The sequence below is a fragment of the Piliocolobus tephrosceles genome, chromosome 15 (assembly GCF_002776525.5).
Source record: "Piliocolobus tephrosceles isolate RC106 chromosome 15, ASM277652v3, whole genome shotgun sequence".
Classification (NCBI taxonomy): Eukaryota; Metazoa; Chordata; class Mammalia; order Primates; family Cercopithecidae; genus Piliocolobus; species Piliocolobus tephrosceles.
Genome location: NC_045448.1, coordinates 31,937,332 through 31,960,444, shown reverse-complemented (window position 1 = coordinate 31,960,444; position 23,113 = coordinate 31,937,332). Strand labels below are relative to the sequence as shown.

Genomic DNA, 23,113 nt, shown 5'->3' with positions numbered 1-23,113 from the left:
CAGGTTTGGATATTTGACTGAATGAGAGGAAATTAACATTACTCTTAATGTCAAGATAAAGAGATTGTACAGATTTAAGCTACACTTTAGCTCAGTTCTTTTCTGTAGACTACAGTGCAAATAACACATAATCTAGTTTCTTTGTTTTTGAGAATGACTTCTATTTGAATGGGAATAGAGAAAGCTTATTATATAGAATTCTTTTCAACAAGATGCCTTTTTCACCCTACCATGGAGGAAATACGGAAATAGCTTTTTCAGAATGCCTTTTTATAATGGATATTTTGTATAGATATTTAGAATTTTATGCTATTATGTATTTTTATTAAAATCATGGTGGATCTTAGAAGTTTATTTTAGAATGTGTTAGAATTTTGAAATTTTAATAGCTTAAATGTGTAAAATCCAGTTAATAAAATACAGCTTCCGAAAACCTGTTGTATCCTTGTCATTGTTCATACAGAGATTATTTTATGCATAGTGGTTTGGTTTACTATATTACTTAATAGCTGGTATTTCCAAGTACTGAATATGATTCTTTTAAAGGCCATCCAACAAAGACAGAAATAAGGAATTGAACTTAACTGAGGAGCAAGTCATTATTAGGTGTATTAGTTTGCTAGGGCTGTCATAATAAAATACCACAGATTGGGTGGTTTAAACAACACAAATTTATTTTTTAATAATTCTGGAAGCTTGAAGTTCAATATCAAGTTTGCCAGGGTTGGTTTCTCCTGAGGCCTTTCTCCTTGGCCTGTTGTAGGTGGCCGCCTTCTTGTTGCCCCTTCTGACATGATCATATCTCTGTGCAGGCATACTTCTGGTGTCTCTTTTTCCTATAAGGACACCAGACTTATTGGATTAGGTCCCCACTAATGGCCTCATTTGAACTTAATCGCCTCTTTGAAGACCTTATCTCTAAATAGCATTACTGTCTGTGCTACTGGGGATTGGTTCTTCAACATGTGAATTTTGGAGGGGAACACAGTTCAGCCATTAACAGTTGGTAATTAAGAAGGAAAACAAGTGATTTGTAAGAATTGCTTTTTTCTCTTTTATTTAATAAGGTTTGTGTAGAAGTGCAATTGTTCCGTGTTTTTTGTTGTGTATCTCCTAGCCGGAGAATTTTCATCCTTGGGCCTTCTCATCATGTGCCCCTCTCTCGATGTGCACTTTCCAGTGTGGATATATATAGGACACCCCTGTATGACCTTCGTATTGACCAAAAGAGTAAGTATATAGAAATAGCTTTCAAATAGCTAATGTTCTTTTAATAGGACTTGGAAGTTAATTTAAAAACTTATAAATGTGAGCATCATAAGTAATATCTCAATATTTAAAATAAAATTTGTTACAACTAATCTGCATAAAACAGCAAAAAAAGAAACTCTTCCATATCCCTAAAAGGCAACTAGTGTTTTTCAGCTAGCTACAGAAATCTGTCAGATCCGCCAGTGTGCAGATTGTAGTGGTTACATTAATATTCAGAAAAATGCCATGTACTCAGTGTACCAGGAGACAAAAAATTAGTACCCATACCAATTTCATGAAAGATTCTGGGCGTGTTAATCTGCTTCTACGTAATGACACTTTCTCACTGTAAATAGATAATGCTGATAATATCTTTACTTTCTTGTAAATGATTTTTATGGGAAAAAATGAGCCTTTATGAAACTCTGAAAGAAACGTGCTATATAAATGATAAATATATATATTTTTTAAACATGCCTACAATTAAGATTGATTTATATTTTTCCATAGGAGTCCAGAGTCACATTTTTATTTAGTAGTTCTTACACATTAGATGTATAAAGTAAAAACCTTGTGATTTTATAAAGGTTTTTTTTTGGGGGGGAGGAGTAATTTTAAAAATACAGAACAGTATAAAGAGTAGTATAAGAAATTAACTGATGTACTTAACATCCATAATTTATTCAGAGTTTCTCGCTCATCCTGAACCCAGTTTACCTTCCCAGAAGTAACCACCTTCATGATCTGGGTATATGTGCTTTCAGTTGGTCAAATTATTCACACACATGCACGCACACACACACATATATATGTACACACACACACACACACACTGACCTATATATTTTAGAGATGTGATCTCACTCTGTTGCCCAGGCTGGAGTGCAGTGGCATGATTATAGTTCACTGCAGCCTCAAACTCCTAGGCTCAAGTGATCCTCCTACCTCAGCCCCCCAAGTAGCTAGAACTACAGGCACACATCACCACACCCAATTTATTTAAAAAAATTTTTTTTTTTGTAGAGGTAGGGTCTTGCTATATTGCCCAGGCTGATCTCGAACTCCTGGTCTCAAGCAATTCTCCTATCTTGGCCTCCCAAAGTGCTGGGTTTATAGGTGTGAGCCACTGTACCTGGCCTCAAATTATGTTTTTAAGTATGTTAGGGGTGCTATTTCAAAGAATTTTGCAAAAATTTCTTGTATAGAATAAAAGAGTCGAAGCTTAGTGTGGTGGTTCATGTCTGAAATCCCAGCACTTTGGGAGGCTGAGATGGGTAGACTGCTTGAGCTCAGGAATTTGAGACCAGTCTGGGCAATGTGGCAAAACCCTGTCTGTACAAAAAAATACAAAAATCTGCTGGGCGTGGTGGCACGTGGCTGTAGTCTCAGCCACCCCGTTGGGAGAGGGCGTGGAGCAGTGAGGTAGGAGGATGGCTTGAGCTCAGGAGGTAGAGGTTGCAGTGAGCTGAAATCATGTTGCTGTACTCCAGCCTGGCCTGGGTGACAGAGTGAAGCCCTGTCTCCAAAATTAAATAAATTAATTTGAAAATAAATAAAATAGGCCGGGCGCGGTGGCTCAAGCCTGTAATCCTAGCACTTTGGGAGGCCGAGACGGGCGGATCACAAGGTCAGGAGATGGAGACCATCCTGGCTAACACGGTGAAACCCCGTCTCTACTAAAAAATACAAAAAACTAGCCGGGTGAGGTGGCGGGCGCCTGTAGTCCCAGCTACTCTGGAGGCTGAGGCAGGAGAATGGCGTGAAGCCGGGAGGCGGAACTTGCAGTGAGCTGAGATCCGGCCACTGCGCTCCAGCCTGGGCGACGGAGCGAGACTCCATCTCAAAAAAAAAAAAAAAAAAAGAAAGAAAATAAATAAAATAATAAAAGAGTCCATTTGCAAGAAAAAGTTCTTTTTTCTTATTTTTGGCATAAGTTTTCATAATTTGGGCTTTAGGTATCATAGAATATTAGCAATTTGTTAATCCATCTTATTAATGAAATGACTGTTTCTAACCTTACTTCCTGAGATGTTTTAGGGAACACGTTTTACTTTTAAAACCTTGTTGGGGCATTCAGAAAATTTTAATTTTGGATAGCTTGCCAGTGAAGAAATGGAGAATTTTTTCAAGAAAAGAGGTCATACAACCATTTCTTTCTGTCTTTGATATAGGTAAACCCATTTGAGGATTTGTTCTATTCTATGCTAAAAATATTATTATATATATTTTTTACATATTAACTTTTATCTTTTTCTTGTTCGACAATATTCAGTTTTAAGTATAGTTCATCAGAAGGGCCTGAATTACTAGTCTTTTTAAGTTGGGATGGTATTGTGGCAAATTTATATTTTGATCTATCTTAAAAGCTTAATTTTGAATTTTCAGGAAAATAGCATTAGTGAGAATTTTCTCTTCTTGGTATGGCAGAAACCTGAGGTGTGAAATAATACCACACATTTTATTAAAAAAACTCAAACTATGCTTTTGACCTCATGAGTTAAATAGACCAGTGGTTTTTCCATATTTCAGTAGGAATTCTAATTATGTTCTTGCTAGCATGTACTGATTAAAGCCAAGGAAAAGCCTAGACCCAAAAGTGATTTTAGAAATAATGAAAGGAACTGATGAAGAGTTTAAATGATCATTTTTTATATAACTATGTAACATATGTAAATGATGAGTAAGTCTTTACATGTATTACTGTTTTACCTGTTACATAAAAACTAGTTCTGTTTTTTTCTCTTTCTCCTTACTCTCCCTCCTTTCTTTCCTTTCTTTCTATTATTTTGTTTTAATAAAAATGAGAATATTATATGGTGTTTCTGTCTTTTGCCAAAGCATGTAGTTTTGTGTTACTGGGTGGAATCTCACTGGATAAGGATATGCATTAATATATTTGTTTTACTGTATTTTGAAATCTCTTTAGTTTACGGAGAACTATGGAAGACAGGAATGTTTGAACGCATGTCTCTGCAGACAGATGAAGATGAACACAGTATTGAAATGCATTTGCCTTATACAGCTAAAGCCATGGAAAGGTATATTGATTGATATAAGAAATCCCCAGGAAATCATAGACATTAATTTCTTTGGTAATTTAAAACTAGTAAATCCCAATAATTATCAGGGTAAAGAGATTAAGAAATGAGATAAAAAATTGAGACAGGAGTGTCTTAAGGTGGATTGTTGGTTTTGAGTAGTTTTCCTATGAAGGCTGAACATGTGAATTGACATTGTTTTATTAGCTGGAAGTATTAAAAAAACCATGGGTATGTGAGTGTATGTGGGTATGTATATATCTTGCTTTGCTTGTATTTTATTCATTCGACATTTCTTTATCTCAAAATAATAATTCCATTCTTTTCTGGTACAATGCTATAATTAATCGTAAAAGTTTAGGCTTGTATTTAATTTTGGAGGTCATTTATTTCAACCTTGTGCAAGGTACATGAATCTCTTTTATGGTATGCTTGACAGACTTACATGGTACCTGCTAAAGGTCTTCCTGTGATGGAGTACTCACTGTACTGTGAGCTGAACGAGGACAGGGTCAATACCTGTTTTGTTCTCTACTGTATACCCCACCACCTAGCACAGTGTCCAGCACATAGTAGTTATTAATGTATTTTGATAAAATAAAAAAATAATTATTTCAAGGATTTTCTTCTTTTAGTGAAACATTTGGATTAGGATGTCTTCTCTTTTGTAGGTTTCTCTAATTTTTAAAACTATTTCCTATATATGGACTTAATATTTCATATTTAGTTTGGCAGTTCTAAGTATGGTAAGATGATTCCTTCTGGATTTGTTCATTATATTTTCTTACTAAAGTACATGATGCTCTGTAGGCTCTCAGTAAATATTAATTAAATGTACTAATAAAGTCTAAGATAACATTATATTTTTTATGTTGATGTAGCTTACTGTTGGCTAATGTACTTGTGATCAGCCAAAGTTCAAGGCCTTTTCATAATATTCAGATGGATCATTTTCTGTTCTCAGACTTTTGTGTGATTTCTTTTTGTATGTCTTCTCAATTATTCTAAATATGTTTGTCTTCTCAGTTATTGTTGTTTAGTTTTTCTTGTTTAGTTCATTGTTGCAGTCTTTTTGGATTATTTCCACTCTTACTTTGTATTCAAAGTATTATTTACTTTTCTCAGTCTTTTATCTGCTTCTGCTCACAATGATAACCATGAGGAAATTATATAAATCTGAAGAATTTTCAAAAATCAGTGTGATACTACATTATAAGCAATATAATTTTAGGGTTTTTAATACATTCTAATTCTTCAGAAATGTGAAACCATATATATTATTTCTTAAATTGTTGTTACAATCAGAACTTTCTCTTCTTCAACCAGAAAAGATAATTGAATATTTTTATTCACTGAGATGTTTGCATATTTTGTCATGAGAAAATATAATTTAGACTTAATAAATACTAATACTTCAGGTGCAGTGGCACATGTCTGTAATTCCAGCAGCACTTTGGGAGGCTGAGGTGGGCAGATGACTTGAGCCCAGAAGTTCAAGACCAGCCTGGGCATTGTGGCAAAACTCTTGTCTCTACTAAAAATAGAAAAATTAGCCATGTGTAATGTCGGGTACTTGTTGTCCCAGCTACTTGGGAGGCTGAAGTGGGATGATTCCTTGAGCCTGACTGGTTGAGACTGCAGTGAGCCGAGATCATGGTACTGCACTCCAGCCTAGGTGACAGAGTGAGACCCTGTCTCAAACAAACAAACCCAAAAAACAATGGGACCAGTAAACTGACAACAATATCCTCAAGGAGGTTATAACAAGATAACATTTTTATTGTTATTTTAAAAGTAAAACATGTACATTGTGGAACATTTAGGAAAATAGAAACTTAAACCCAGCAAACCAAATTCCTACTTATAATTCCCCCTTTTAAATAGTATCAAATAAACTACTGCCACATTACATTAGGATCCCTAATATTGACCCTTCTTTTCTTTGTAGCATTAGTTGGACTCATTACCTATGTCAGTTATTTATTACTAAGTAACAAAAGCTCTTACTTAAAATTACCTATATCAGTTATCTTTTACTAAGTAACAGATTTAAACTGTGACTTAAAATCACAGCTGTTTATTGCCTAAAATTTGGGGGCCAGAAATTGGGGCAGGGAACACCTTGCTTTGGTCCACAAGACACTGACTGAGGTGGCTCAAATGGGGCTACAGTATCTCAGATAGTGTCACTCGTGTGTCTTGGACCTTAGTGCTAGCTGTCTGTTGAGATTCCTCATTTCTTCTCCAGCTGACATGTTTGTTCATCAAGTAGGGCTTTTTTTTGGGGCTACTCTCTAGAAGAATAGCTTAGACTTCTTTTTTTTTTCTTCTTCTTCTTCTTTTTTGGATCGAGAGAGTAAAACCAGAAGTTTCTAGGCCTATTATGTCCTAGGCTGGAAACTACATAGCACATTTCCAGTGAATTGTGTTTTTCAAAGCAAGTAAGATCACTGTGTCAGCCAAGATTTGAGGAAAAGAGCAATATATTGCTCCTCTTGATGGGAGGAGTAGCATGTATGTACAGGAGTAAGAGAAACTGTTGACAGCTGTCTTTGCTGATGGTCTACTACAGTTCTTCCTCTGGTGGACAATTCGTGTCTCTCTAACATGTCATATACACCCAGGCTTCCCAGGATGTTCAGAAATCTTATTTGCTGTGACCCTAGGCTCAAAATTTATTATCTTATGATCTCCATCAAGTTAGGATGTGAATGAGGCTCCTTGAGTGTGGTTCCTCTTTTTTTGGAGGGGGGATGTGGGGGGGAAAGAGTCTCAGCTCTGTTGCCCAGGCTGGAGTGCAGTGGCATGATCATGGCTCACTGCAGCCTCTGCCTCCTGGTCTCAAGTAGTCTTCCCACCTTGGCCTCCCAAAGCAATGGAATTACAGGCATAAGCCACTGTGCTTGGCCTCTTTTTTTTTTTTTTTAAAGAGGCAGGGCCTCATTCTGTCACCCAGGCTGGAGTGCTGTGGCACAATTATAACTCACTGTAGCCTTGAACTCCTGGGCTCAAGGGATCTTCCTACTTCAGCTTTCAGAGTAGTGGCCCTACAGGTACGTACTACCATATCTGGCTAATTTTAAAAGCATTTTTTTAGAGACGGGTCTTACTTTATTTCTCAGACTGATCTTGAACTCCTGGCCTCAAGCGAGCTTCTTGCTTTAGTCTCCCAAGTAATGTCTTAGTTACGTATTGCAGCATAACAAATCACCTCAATGTATGTATTTTTTTCTTTTTTTAAAAAAATTAAAAACAAACTTTAATTTTTTGGGTGCATGGTGTATAGATGGGGTACATTAGAAGTTTTGATACAGTCATGTGGTGTAAAATAATCACATCATGGAGAATGGGGTATTAATCACTTTAAGCATTTATCCTTAGTGTTACAGACAATCCAGTTATATTCTTTTAGTTACTTAAAAATGTACAATTGAGTTATCGACTATAGTCACCCTGTTGTGCTACCAAATACTAGGTCTTATTCATTCTATTTTATTTTGTATCCATTAACCATCCCCACCTACCTGCTAGCCCTCCACTATTCTTTCCAGTCTCTGGTAACCATCCTTCTACTCTCCATGTCTGTGAATTCAGTCGTATTGATTTTTAGGTCCCACAAATGTGTAGTTTTTCACTTAAATGATTCTATAGTTTGGAAATTTGGTTGGGTTAGTGGAGACAATTTGTCTCTGTTTCATCTACTGCCAGTTGAGGCAGGTCGACTTCGGCTAAAGACTCCAAGATGCCCTAGCTTCCTCTCTGGGGCCGTGGTGCTGGTTGTCTTCTTGAGGCACATCAGTTTTCATCTTGGTTCTCATCTGTCAGTGCCTGTTGACACTCACCCTTCAGGACTTCTCAGTTCACATGGTGAATCCTCTCTAGCAGGATAGCAATTGAGCAGAAGAAGAAATTTCCAGCTCTCTTAATATCGAAGTCTAGAACTGGCACAGCATCACTTATGCCTCATTCTACTGGTCAAAGCGCATCATAAGGCTAAATTCAAGGAGAGGGAACTACGGATGCTACTTTTAATGGGAGGAGTGACATTGAGCATTGAGATGTGGGAAGAATTTTTGGTGATTAGATTCATAGAAACTGTGGTTAAGTAGTTGAGGGATTATTTGTATATAAGTCTGTGTCCCTTCCATGGTAGTTCCATAGTGTTTTCTCCCGGGAGCAGATAGTCTTCAGTGTATCTGCTATGCATTGCACAGTACCTGGTACAAAAAAATATTTCAGTAATTGTTGAATGAATTAATAACTGTCTTGCCATTTTCAATACTTTAATTATTTTTCCAAAAAGTGGATCAAATGTTCTTTTTAAAAAAGAAATTACATTTTTTTAATTTTCAAAAAATAAACTCGATCATCTTTGGCTACAAATATTCTTTTTTTAAACTGCTTTTCTTGTCATGAAGGTATTTTCCTGTCATTTTTTACTCCAGTTTATTGACTATACATAAGACTTTCTAGGCAAAGATCCTTGTAATACTTCAATCAATTCTTGACCATTTAACTTTTAAGCTTTCCCCCCATTTTTCACTATTATAAACCACATTATGTATTTTAAAAAAAATAGATGTCTAAGGTATTATTTAAATTTCTGCTTTTTTTTTTTTTTTTTTTTGAGATAGAGTCTTGCTCTGTCACCAGGCTGGAGTGCAGTGGCGCGATCTTGGCTCACTGCAACCTCCGCCTCCTGGGTTCAAGTGATTCTCCTGCCTCAGCCTCCCGAGTAGCTGGGATTACAGGCGCCTGCCACCATGCCCAGCTAATTTTTGTGTTTTTAGTAGAGAAGGTGTTTCACCATGTTGGCCGAGATGGTCTCCGTCTCTTGACCTCGTGATCTGCCTGCCTCGGCCTCCCAAAGTGCTGGGATTACAGGCATGAGCCACCGTGCCCGGCTGCATGTTTGTAATAGATTTAAAAATTATATTCATTAGAGCTTTTCAAAAAAATAGTAGTCTAAAGGAGAAAACATAGAATGACTCACAATCTCATTGCTCAGTTAACTCTGCTGACATAAATATACGTACATGGTTAGAAAATGTAAACAGAATCAGGAAGTACAAAATGAATGGTGGAAGACTCTGGTTCTACTCAGCCAGTGTTTACTGCTAGTAAAGGTTTTTATGCATACACTAACATATATTTTAGCATATGTAAGTTTGTGTATTACGTAAAATTTATACATACACATTTATGTTTGAGTTAAAACGTATAAATGAGATCATATCTAATGCACTTTGTTCTTTTTTTGCATATATTAAAATTTTTTTTTCTTATGATTACTTTTTCTTTTGTATGTCACCATATATTATCTTTTGTTTTTTTTTTTTTTGTTTTTTTTTGAGACAGAGTCTTGCTCTGTCGCCCAGGCTGGAGTGCAGTGGCCTGATCTTAGCTCACTGCAAGCTCCACCTCCCGGGTTCACGCCATTCTTCTGCCTCAGCCTCCCGAGTAGCTGGGACTACAGGTGCCTGCCACCTCGCCCGGCTAGTTTTTTGTATTTTTTAGTAGAGACGGGGTTTCACCATGTTAGCCAGGATGGTCTCCATCTCCTGACCTCGTGATCCGCCCGTCTCGGCCTCCCAAAGTGCTGGGATTACAGGCTTGAGCCACCACGCCCGGCCTATTATCTTTAATATTGAAATGCATAATAAATTTTACTATTATAAGTGCTTTTTTTTTTTTTTTTGAGACAGAGTTTCACTCTTGTTCCCTAGGCTGGAGTGCAAATGGCATGATCTCGGCTCACTGCAACCTCTGCCTCCTGGGTTCAGGTGATTCTCCTGCCTCAGCCTCCCCAGTGGCTGGGATTACAGGCATGTGCGATCCCATGCCCAGCTAATTTTTGTAATTTTTTTTTTTTCTTGAGGCAGAGTCTCGCTCCATCGCCCAGGCTAGAGTGCAGTGGCACAACCTCGGCCTGCTGCAACCTCCACCTCCCAGATTCAAGTGATTCTCCTGCCTCAGCCACCAAAGTAGCTGGGATTACAGGCACCCACCACCACGCCCAGCTAATTTTTTTGTATTTTTAGTAGAGACAAGGTTTCACCATGTTGGCCAGGCTGGTCTTGAGCTCCTGACCTCAGGTGATCCACCTGCCCTCAGCCTCCCAAAGTGCTAGGATTACAGGCGTGACCCACTGCTCCCAGCCTATAATTGCTTTTTATAATTGCTCTTGAGGGAGGTTCAATTAGGGTTCAGTTAGGATATATAGAAATCATCTGGAAAAAATTAGTATCTTCTAAAATTAACCGTATTAGGCTGGGCATGGTTGCTCATGAGACCTGTATTTTGTTTTTTTTGTTTTTTTTTGTTTTTTTTTTGAGGCGGAGTCTTGCTCTGTCGCCCGAACTGGAGTGCAGTGGCCGGATCTTGGCTCACTGCAAGCTCCGCCTCCCGGGTTTACGCCATTCTCCTGCCTCAGCCTCCCGAGTAGCTGAGACTACAGGCGCCCGCCACCTAGCCCAGCTAGTTTTTGTATTTTTAGTAGAGACGGGGTTTCACCGTGTTAGCCAGGATGGTCTTGATCTCCTGACCTCGTGATCCGCCCATCTCGGCCTCCCAAAGTGCTGGGATTACAGGCTTGAGCCACCGCGCCCGGCTGAGACCTGTAATCTCAGCAGTTTGGGAGGCTAATGCAGGAGGATTTCTTGAACCCAGGAGTTCGAGACCAGCCTGGACAACAAAATGAGCCCCCTTTCTCCAAAAAGTAAAAAAAATAACTGGACGAGCTGGCACACACCTGTGGTCCCAGCCTCTTGGGAGATTGAGGTGGGAGGATTACTTTAGACTGGGAGGAGTTGTGTTCATCTGTTATGTTTATCCATATCGATTATATTTTTGAGTTCCCTAAGTGAGAATGCTACATTAGATGCTTTTATATGGCATTAAATACTACTCCTACCTAAGCAGTTTTTTCTGTTCTTAACATCTTGAATTAGTATAGTACGTTTGTTACAATTGATTAACCAATATCAATACATTATTATATTAACTAAAGTCTATAGTTTAATTAGGATTCACTCTTTGTGTTGGATACTCTTACGGTTTTTGCCAAATGCCTATTATGTCTCTGTTGTTACAATACCGTACAGAGTGGTTTCAGTGCCCTAAAAACCAGTGCTTCACCTGTTTGTCGCCGTCTTCTCCCCTCTCCCCCAGCGCCTAGTAACTACTGATCAGTTTACTGTCTCAATAGATTTGCATTTTCTTGAATGTCCTACAGCTGGGAATCATGCGGTATATAGCCTTTCAAATTGGCTTTCATTTAGCAATATATCTTCAAGATTCCTCCATGTCTTTTTAGAGCTTGGTATCTTACTTTATCACTGAATAGTGTTTCATTTTATGGATGTACCATAGTTTGCTTATCCATTTCACTTCCTGAAGGACTGCTGCTATGTTGAATTAATATTTACCTTACTTATTACCCTTTTCTAATCATTGTCATTATTCTCCTTTTTTTTTGTTTTTTTGTGTACCACTTTTTTTCCTGTCTTCTCTGGTTTTAATTGTGCATTTTATATGACTATAATTTTTTCCTCTCAGCATATCATTTATACATGTATATGTTTATACCGTTTTTATTACTGTGTTTTAGTTTTTGCCGTGGAGTTTGCAGCATACATTTACAACAAATTTACAACTTTATTTTTTTATTTTTTTTATTTTTAGTTTTTTGAGACGGAGTCTTGCTCTGTCACCCAGGCTGGAGTGCAGTGGCCAGATCTTGGCTCACTGCAAGCTCCGCCTCCCGGGTTAACGCCATTCTCCTGCCTCAGCCTCCCCAGTAGCTGAGACTACAGGCGCCCGCCACCTCGCCCGGCTAGTTTTTTTTTATTTTTGTAGTAGAGACGGGATTTCACCATGTTAGCCAGGATGGTCTCCATCTCCTGACCTCGTGATCCGCCCGTCTCGGCCTCCCAAAGTGCTGGGATTACAGGCTTGAGCCACCGCGCCCGGCCTAGGGCTTATTTTTAATAGGAAACTATTTGGCTTAACTTGCAGGAGTTGTAAAAGGCTTGGGTAGTAACCGAGGTCTGTTTGTGGATGGTTTTTGTTTGCTTTGCATAGTTAGGAAAAAAATTTTTGTGCAGATATTTGTAGTTAAATATTGGTCCTGCCATTCCCTATTATCTTACACCTTGTCTACCTTTTCACACATATGTAACACCATCCTGGGGCTGGAGGCATTTGAGTAGCTGACTTATAGAGATATAGTGTAAGAGGGGCATGATTAGAGAATTGGAAAATAGATTAGAACCAGATTATGGAGGAAATTGAATGCCATTGTAAAATACTTGTATTTTATTCTATGCCTGGTACAGAGCTAATAAAATTAGCAAGGGAGGGGGTGATGATTGGGACTGAATAGGAATAGCACTCCTAGGCCAGGCGCGGTGGCTCACGTCTGTAATCCTAGCACTTTGGGAGGCCAAGGTGGGCAGATCACGAAGTCTGGAGTTCGAGACCATCCTGGCCAACATGGGGAAACCCTGTCTGTACTAAAGATACAGAAAATTAGGCGGGCTTGGTGGCATCCGCATATAATCCAAGCTATCTGGGAGGCTGAGGCTGGAGAATCGCTTGAACTTGGGAGGCAGAGGTTGCAGTGAGCTGAAATTGCGACGTTGCACTCCAGCCTGGGCGACAGGGCGGGACTCTCTCAAAAAAAAAAAAAGAATAGCACTCCTTGGTCAGGTGCGGTGGCTCACGCCAGTAATCCCAGCAGTTTGGGAGGCTGAGGTGGGCAGATCACGAGGTCAGGAGTTCGAGACCAATCTGGCCAACATAGTAAAACCCCATCTCTACTAAAGATACAAAAAATTAGCTGGGTGTGGGTGTGTGTCTGTATCCCAGCTACTCGGGAGGCTGAGGCAGGAGAATTGTATGAACCTGGGAGGCAAAGGTTGCAGTGCCCGAGATTGCGCCATTGCACTCCAGTCCGGGTGACAGTGTGAGACTCCGTCTCAAAAAAAAAGAATAGCTCTCCTTGGAGGTGTGATGGTAATATGAAAGGATGGATTGGAGTTGGAAGAAATAAATAGTGTAGTAAAAAAATCATGGGGGCTTCGAACCAAGGCAGTGGCAGGTGGGGTAACACACTGAGCAGATGTGGGAGATGTTTAAGGGTTAGAATCATGAGGATTCTACACAGAATTCTATGCAGGTAGAAATGTTCCTATGTGAGAAAGTTGAGATGAAGAGAATATGAAGTTCAAGGCCTCATAATATTGCCGTTATCAGAAATGGTAAAGCCAGAAATGAGTGTAAGTTTAAGAGAATGTAGGGTACGGAAATGTTGACTTGTTTTTAAAAACATACAGGAGTTTCTCTATGATTCTGACAGCAAACTTGACCAGTTTCTAAGATTGTGTTGCTTCATAGTAGCTTCAAATGGTTGAGTTTTAAAAATAGAGTTTAGAATGGCTCTCTAGTACCTGAAGTATGCCCTTTCTTAGAAAATATTTCTTATCATCATGCCTATTTAAATGGAAATTTGGAAAGATTTAAAAATTAATTTTGGGAATTTCATTGTTTTCATTTAACTGATCAAACAATAAAGATTTATAATGACTTAAATGTTAATTTTAGTTAAGTCATTGACAGCTAGCTTACCCTTCTTCTTCCCCTATCCTCTACCTCTTTCCCCAGTTCTCTGCCTCTGATGTTTTCTGGATCTTTTTTTTTTCTTTATGGAGACAGGATTTCACTCTGTTACCCAGGCTGGAGTCCAGTGGCATGCTCAGAGCACACCGCAGCCTCCACCTCCCAGGTTCAAGTGATCCTCCCACCTCAGCCTCCCAAATAGCTGGGACTGCAGGTTGCACCCCCACCCCTGGCCAATTTTTATATTTTTTGTAGAGATGGGGTTTTGCCATGTTGCCCAAGCTTTTCTTGAACTCCTGGGCTCGAGGAATCTGCCCACCTTGGCCTCCCAAAGTGCTGGGATTACAGGCATGAGCCACTGCACCCAGCCTATTTTCTGGATCTCTGTAGTTTATTTTTTCTTACATGAATCGCAGTATTCTGCTTAAATTCTATATGTATGTGTCTTTGGTCTGAAAGTGAATTTGATCAAGAGAAAAAGATGAGAGAAGTTCTTCCTTATAGGACTCTTTAAAACTGCAGTTATGATTCTTTTATATCACTTTGCCTTTAACACCTGTTTGAAACTTTCATGACCACCCTCACATTTGGTGAATCTCTAGAGCAGGGGTCCCCAACTGGTCTGTGGCCTGTTAGGAACTGGACTGTGCAGCGGGAGGTGAATGGTGGGCCAGCGAGCATTACCACCTGAGTTCTGCCTCCTGTGAGATCTGCAGCAGCATTAGGTTGTCATAGGAGTGTGAACCCTACTGTGAACTGCACATGTGAGGGATCTAGGTTGTGCGCTCTAGAATCCAGTTACAAGTGTCTACTGTTCGGCCTTCTGTAGAGGTGGGCTACATAGAAGGTACATAGTATTTCTGCCCAAGGAAGGCTGCTTTAAGATTCAAAATCCAGGATTTTTACCGGGGACTGGTCATGTAGGCACTCTGCCTGTGTAGCTAGCCACAGCTACCAAAATTCCAGGCTCTCAGAAGTAAAGTGTTTACTGTATGTAATCACCTTGTTTACAAACAATCTCAGCAAGCTGGTATAGCAGAATTCAGTGTCCCAAGTGGGTAAAACAGCCTTATCAGCATAAGGAATATTCTAAAAACCAAGTTCCCAGATGCCAACCAAGGACCAGTCTTAACACACAGGCCCTTCTAAAGACTGTAGCATCATGCCTGGTATGTTAACTCTCATGTAAAGCTCCTATGCCTCTTTCCCAGTTACAGGCTGCCATATTGCCATTCTGGATTTTTGACTCTCTGAAATGCCATCTTAACCTTTATTGTAGCTTAGGTTTCACTGGATCTTAAGATTTTTACTTTCCTTTCTGATGTGGCCTCAATGAAGATCTTCAAATATTAGAAATAGAGAAAAGTAGATCTGCTTTTATATAGGTATTCTTTAAGGAATGGAATGCTTCCTCTCTGGACGTAGAATAAAAAGACGCCAGAGATTCTCTTCCTCTGCCTAGTTTAATGACAGTCACAAGAGCAGTGGCATTTTTCAAGTGTTTTCTTATTCTGTGACTTTTATATTTACAGTTATTTGTATATTTTTGCATATGTCTTACAGTTAATTTTTTTTATTTTTGGTTTTAGAGCATTTATGAGGTTTTAAGAGCAAGTGTAACTTTTCTTTATGTTTCTCAGTTTCTCCTTTTTCTGTATGTTGATTCCCTTCGAGTATTACCTTATCTCCTATCAGCAGGAGAGCATTTTTGAGACTCATAGAACATGGATGAGCTCTGGAATAAGAGGAAATCATTCTTCTTTGGTGGTAATGGAATAGTTTCAGTTTCTACGACCATGAAAAGCATAAAGAGGAGGTAGCAAAAGACATTTGAGAGGAATAGAATATATTAGAGTACAGATTTTTAATATTTACCCACATAACTTTTTGTCATCCCCCCCGCCCTGTTTTTTTCTGTGAGTATTTTCAAACTGAAAGGGGAGAGGAGAATAAATCACAGTGGTATTACTATGACAACAGCCTTGGCACCTTAGGGATGAGGATCATGTCCCTTCTGACTGGCTAATTGTAGTTGTTGTTACAGTTAGTTTAATTCTCCTCACATCTTAAGAAATTGGGACTGCTTCTAGACTCATTAGGAAACTGGAAGAATTTGTATAGGAAGAAAGACTTGCATATTCATGAATGTCATACAGAGGAGAAACGTTCAAATTAATGGCAGGGGAAGATTAAGCAAATAAGTATTTGTATATTTCTTAAATATGTAAATATTTGTATATTTAATAAATTTGTCAATATTTAAACATTTAAAATTTTAAGATTTTGATTTGTTTATATACCACAAATTAATACACCACTTTAAATGATAATGTTTTCTTATTGCTTGTATTATTTTTATTAGAATTCATCTTTTTATGTTAGAATTAGAATTTAGAATTTTCATAGTCTGTTTTAGTAAGAGCATTGGTAATACAGTGTTTCTGTTTTTGTTTTAAAGTGATGGGCTCCAGGAATTTGAGGCTGCAGTGAGCTGTGATGGTACCAATGCACTCCAGCCTGGGTGACAGAGCAAGATCCTGTGTCTTAAAAAAAAAAAAAAAAAAAAGGGTTCTTGGATTTCAGTTACTTTATCTTGGATTGGTAAATTTCCTGCAGCATGGTTTAAGCTATAAGACAAAAAAAGAAGGGCTAAAAGGTTCCTCTATATTACTAAAGAATTAACAAGAACCTGGTGAGGTATTATTAACTCTGTTTTTTCTGTTTTTTTTTTTTTCAGATGACAAAATTGAGACTTAGGATAGTAATATGCTGTAGGTAGCAACTTGTGAATGGCAGGGATGGATTTTCTTTTTTTTTTTTTTCTGCAACAGCTTTATTGAGGTATGATTTACACACTAAAATTCACTCATATAAGAGTTCAACTCAATGATTTAACTTTTTTTTTGAGAACAGTCTTACTGTGTTGCCTAGGCTGGAGTGCAGTGGCATGATCTTGGTTCAGTGCAACCTCCACCTCCCGGGTTCAAGCGATTCTCATGCCTCAGCCTCCAGAGTAGCTGGGATTACATGTACATACCACCACGCATGGCTAATATTTTGTATTTTTAGTAGAGACGGGGTTTCACCATGTTGGCCAAACTGGTCCTGAAGTCCTGACCTCAGGCAGTCTGCCCGCCTCAGCCTCCCAAAGTGTTGGGATTACAGGCGTGAGCCACTGCGCTCAGCCAGAACATTTTCATCACCCAACCTGGTGTACATTTGAGGGTCAGTCCTTGTTCCTACTCTCAGTCTCAGACAACCACTGATTTGCTTTCTGTTTCTAGATTTGCATTTTCTGGAAATTTCATATAAATGGAATTGTACAAAATGTAGTCTATTCTTTTTCACTTAGCATACTGTTTTTGAGATTTCATCCCTGTTGTTGCATATCTCAGTAGTTAATTCTCCTTTCACTCAGGCTGGAGTGCAGTGGTGTGATCCTGGCTCACTGCAACTTCCGCCTCCCAGGTTCAAGCGATTCTCCTGCCTCAGCGTCCTGAGTAGGGATGATGAGCGTGCGCCACCACACCCAGCTAAGTTTTGTATTTTTAGTAGACACAGGATTTCGCCATGTTGGTTAGGTTGGTCTTGAACTCCTGAGCTTAAAGTGATCTGCCCATCTCGGCTTCCCAGAGTGTTAAGGTTACAGGCATGAGCCACCATGCCCAGCTCATTCTTCTTTATTGCCAAATAATAATTATTCCGTTATATGAATATACCACATTTTATCCATTTACCAGTTAATAAACTATTGAACCATTTCCAGTTTTTGGCTATTATGAATAGCATTATAAAAATTCTTGTACACATCTTTATGTCAAAGGAAATTGTTGGGTCATATGATAAGCCTTTGTTTTAATTCTTTCAAAAACTACCAAAGTGTTTTCCAAAGTTGACTGTACCATTTTATATTTTAGGAATAGTGCATGAGGCTTCCAGTTTCTTTACATCCTGGCCAGTGTCTGTTATCGTCAGTATTTTTGATTATAGCCATTCTGATAGACATTTAGTGTAATCTCATTGTGCTGTTAATTTGCATCTCCTTAATGGCTAATGTTGTTGAGCAACTTTTTATTATTATTATTATTATTATACTTTGAATTCTGGGATACAAGTGCAGAATGTGCGGGTTTGTTACATAGTTATACACGTGGCATGGTGGTTTGCTGCACCCATCAGCCCATCATCTCCATTAGATATCTCTTCTAATGCTATTCTTCCCCTAGCCCCCCACTCCCCGACAGGCCCCAGTGTATGATGTTTCCTTCCCTGCATCCATGTGTTATCATTGTTAAAGTTCCACTTAATGAGTGAGAACATGCAGTGTTTGGTTTTCTATTCCTGTGTTAGTTTGCTGAGAATGATGGTTTCCAGCTTCATCTATGTCCCTGCAAAGGACATGAACTCATCCTTTTTTATTTCTGCATAGTGTTCCATGGTGTATATGTGCCACATTTTCTTAATCCAGTCTATCATTGATGGACATTTGGGTTGGTTCCAAGTCTTTGCTGTTGTGAGCAGTGCTGCAGTAAACATATGTGTGCATGTGTCTTTATGATAGAATGATATATAATCCTTTGGGTATATACCCAGTAATGGGATCGCTAGGTCAAATGATACTTCTAGTTCAAGATCCATGAGGAATTGTCACACTGTCTTCCACAATGGTTGAACTAATTTATATTCCCACCAACAGTGTAAAAGCGTTCCTGTTTCTCCACATCCTCTCCAGCATCTGTTGTTTGTTGACTTTTTAGTGATCACCATTCTAACTGGTGTGAGATGGTATCTCATTGTGGTTTTGATTTGCACTTCTCTAATGACCAATGGTGATGAGCTTATTTTCATATATTTCTTGGCCGCATAAATGGCTTCTTTTAAGAAGTGTCTGTTCATATCCTTAGCCCACTTTTTGATGTGGTTGTTTGTTTTTTTCTTGTAAATTTGTTTTACAAATTTGTAGATTCTGGATATTAGACCTTTGTCAGATGGATAGATTGCAAAATTTTCTCCCATTCTGTAGGTTGCCTGTTCACTCTGATGATAGTTTCTTTTGTCATGCAGAAGCTCTTTAGTTTAATTAAAGATCCCATTTGTCAATTTTGGCTTCTGTTGCCATTGCTTTTGGCATTTCAGTCATGAAGTCTTTGCCCACGCCTACGTCCTGAATGGTATAGCCTAGGTTTTCTTCTAAGGTTTTTATGGTTTTAGGTCTTACATTTAAGTTTTTAATCCATTTGAGTTAATTTTTGTATGAGGTGTAAGGAAGGGGTCCAGTTTCAGTTTTCTGCATATAGCTAGCCAGTTTTCCCAACACCATTTATTAAATAGGGAATCCGTTCCCCATTGCTTGTTTTTGTCAGGTTTGTCAAAGAACAGATGGTTGTAGATGTGTGGTATTATTTCTGAGGCCTCTGTTCTGTTCTATTGGTCTATATCTCTGTTTTGGTACCAGTACCATGCTGTTTTGGTTACTGTAGCCTTGTTGTATAGTTTGAAGTCAGCTAGCGTGATGTTTCTAGTTTTGTTCTTTTTACTTAGTCTTAGCTATATGGGCTTTTTTTTGTTTCCACATGAAATTTAATTTTTTTTTTTTCTAATTCTGTGAAGAAAATCAATGATAGCTTGATGGGAATAGCATTGAATCCATAAGTTACTTTGGGCGATAGGCTATTTTCACAGTATTGATTCTTCCTATCCTTGAGCATGGGATGTTTCTCCATTTTTTTTGTGTCCTCTCTTATTCCCTTGTCTCTAATAAAACAGACTTTAAACCAACAAAGATCAAAAAAGACAAGGCCATTACATAATGGTAAAGGGATCAATGCAACAAGAAGATCTAACTGTCCTAAATATATATGCACCCAATACAGGAGCACCCAGATTCATAAAGCAGGTTCTTAGAGACCTACGAAGAGACTTAGACTCTCACACAATAATAGCCGGAGACTTGTCACCCCACTATCAATATTAGATCAATGAGACAGAAAATTAACAAGGATATTCAGGACTTGAACTCAACTCTGGACCAAACAGACCTAATAGACATCTGGGGAACTGTCTACCCCAAATCAACAGAATATACATTCTTCTCGGCACCTATTGCACTTATTCTAGAATTGACCACATAATTGGAAGTAAAACACTCCCCAACAAATGCAAAACAACATAAATCATAACAAACAGTCTGTCAGATCACAGTGCAATCAAATTAGAACTCAGGATTAAGAAACTCAAAACTGCACAACTACATGGAAACTGAACAACCCGCTCCTGAATGACTACTGGGTAAATAACGAAATTAAGGCAGAAATAAAGAAGTTCTTTGAAACCAATGAGAACAAAGTCACAACGTACTAGAATCTCTGGGACACAGCTAAAGCAGTGTTTAGAGAGAAATTTATAGCACTAAAAGCCCACAGGAGAAAGAGGGAAAGATCTAAAATTGATACCCTAACCTCACAATTAAACGAACTAGAGAAGCAAGAGCAAACAAATTCAAAAGCTAGCAGAAGACAAGAAATAACTAAGATCAGAGCAGAACTGGAGGAGATAGAGACACAAAAAACTCTGCAAAAAAATAGTGAATCCAGGAGCTGTTTTTTTCAAGTGATTAACAAAATAGACTGCTATCCAGACTAATGAAGAAGAAAAGAGAGAAGAATCAAAGAGACACAATAAAAAGTGATAAATGGGATATCACTCACTGATCCCACAGAAATACAAACTACCACAGAGATTACTATAAACACCTCTATGCAAATAAACTAGAAAATTTAGAAGAAATGGATAAATTCCTGGGTACATACACCCTCCCAAGACGAAACCAGGAAGAAGTCAAATCCCTGAAAAGACCAATAACAAGTTCTGAAACTGAGGGAGTATTTAATAGCCTACCAACCAAAAAGCCCAGTACCAGATGGATTCACAGCTGAGTTCTACTAGAGGTACAAAGAGGAGCTGGTACCATTCCTTCTGAAACTTTTCCAAACAATGCAAAAAGAGGTGCTCCTCCCTAACTCGTTTTATGAGGCCAGCATCATCCTGATACCAAAACCTGGCAGAGATACAACAAAAAAAGAAAAATTTCAGCCAATATCCCTGCTGAACTTCGATGCAAAAATCTGCAATAAAATACTGGCAAACCAAATCCAGTGGCACATCAAAAAGCTCATCCATCAAGATCAAGTGGGCTTCATCCCTGGATGCAAGCCTGGTTCAACATACGCAGATTGATAAATGTAATCCATCACATAAACAGAAACAATGACCAAAACCACATGATTGTCTCAATAGATGCAGAAAAGGCCTTTGGTAAAATTCAACACCTTCATGCTAAAATCTCTCAATAAACTAAGTACTGATGGAATGTATCTCACAATATTAAGAGCTATTTATGACAGACCCACAGCCGTATCATACTGAATGGGCAAAAGCTGGAAGCATTCCCTTTGAAAACTGGCAGAAGACAGGTATGCCCCCTCTCACCACTCCTATTCAACATAGTATTGGAAGTTCTGTCCTATGCAGTCAGGCAAGAGAAAGAAACAAAATATATTCAAATAGGAAGAGAGGAAGTCAGATTGTCTCTGCAGATGACATGAATGTATATTTAGAAAACGCCATCATCTCAGCCCCAAATCTCCTCAGGCTGATAAGCAACTTCAGCAAAGTCTCAGGATACAAAATCAGTGTGCAAAAATCACAAGCATTTCTACCAATAGTAGACAGCCAAATCATGAGTGAACTCCCATTCACAGTTACTACAAAGAGAATAAAATACTTAGGAGTTCAACTTAGAAGGGATGTGAAGGACCTCTTCAAGGAGAACTGCAAACCATTGAGCAGCTTTTTATGTGCTTATTATCCATTTGTATATCTTCTTTTGTGAAATATCTATTCATACTTTTTTATCCTTTATTAATTGTTCTTTTAATATCTTCTTAAATTTTCTCCTGAGACTGGTGAGCAGAGGGACCCAGAGCAAGGGAACTTAGAGGAAAGAAGGCAGTAATTAGGGAGGAGGAGGCCAGGAGGAGGAAGAAAGCATTTTTTTTTTTTCAGTGTTTTTTTTTATTATACTTCAAGTTCTAGGGTACAGTGCAGGTTTGTTACATATATATATACATGTGCCATGTTGGTGTGCTGCACCCATTAACTCATCATTTGCATTAGGTATATCTCCTAATGCTATCCCTCCCCCCTACCACCTCCCCACAACAGGACCCTGTGTGTGATGCTCCCCTTCCTGTGTCCAAGTGATCTCATTGTTCAATTCCCAACGATGAGTGAGAACATGTGGTATTTAGTTTTCTGTTCTTGTGATAGTTTGCTGAGAATGATGGTTTCCAGCTACATCCATGTCCCTACAAAGGACATGAACTCATCCTTTTTTATGGCTGCATAGTATTCCATGGTGTATATGTGCCACATTTTCTTAATCCAGTCTGTCACCGATGGACATCTGGGTTGATTCCAAGTCTTTGCTATTGTGAATAGTGCCGCAATAAACATACGTGTACATATGTCTTTATAGCAGCATGACTTATAATCCTTTGGGTATATCCCCGGTAATGGGATGGCTGGGTCAAATGGTATTTCTAGTTCTAGATCCTTGAGGAATCGCCACACTGTCTTCCACAATGGTTGAACTAGTTTACAGTCCCACCAACAGTGTAAAAGTGTTCCTATTTCTCCACATCCTCTCCAGCACCTGTTGTTTCCTGATTTTTTAATGATTGCCATTCTAACTGGTGTGAGATGGTATCTCATTGTGGTTTTGATTTGCATTTCTCTGATGGCAAGTGATGATGAGCATTTTTTCATGTGTCTGTTGGCTGTATGAATGTCTTCTTTTGAGAAGTGTCTATTCATATCCTTTGCCCACTTTTCGATGGGGTTGTTTTTTTTTCTTGTAAATTTGATTGAGTTCTTTATAGGTTCTGGATATTAGCCCTTTGTCAGATGAGTAGATTGCAAAAATTTTCTCCCATTCTATAGGTTGCCTGTTCACTCTGATGGCAGTTTTTTTTTTTTTTTTCTGTGCAGAAGCTCTTTAGTTTAATTAGATCCTGTTTGTCAATTTTGGCTTTTGTTGCTGTTGCTTTTGGTGTTTTAGACATGAAGTCCTTGCCCATGCCTATGTCCTGAATGGTATTCCCTAGCTTTTCTTCTAGGGTTTTTTTTTTTTTTTTTTTTTTTTTTTT

At 38.5% G+C, this 23,113-nt stretch overlaps 1 protein-coding gene across 5 annotated transcripts in view; it reads left to right on the top strand.

Annotated features, from left to right (window-relative positions):
* MEMO1 (mediator of cell motility 1) overlaps positions 1-23,113 on the top strand; it is a 146,280-nt gene that overhangs the window by 87,016 nt on the left and 36,151 nt on the right. For all 5 annotated transcript variants that reach the window (XR_004228478.1, XM_026454747.1, XM_026454748.1 and 2 more), the window contains exons 4-5: positions 1,118-1,230; positions 4,178-4,289. Coding sequence is in view for 4 of the 5 variants with exons in the window: in XM_026454747.1 (XP_026310532.1) it covers positions 1,118-1,230; positions 4,178-4,289 (225 nt within the window). In the remaining variant the exon portion in view is untranslated. The remainder of the gene's footprint in view (positions 1-1,117; positions 1,231-4,177; positions 4,290-23,113) is intronic.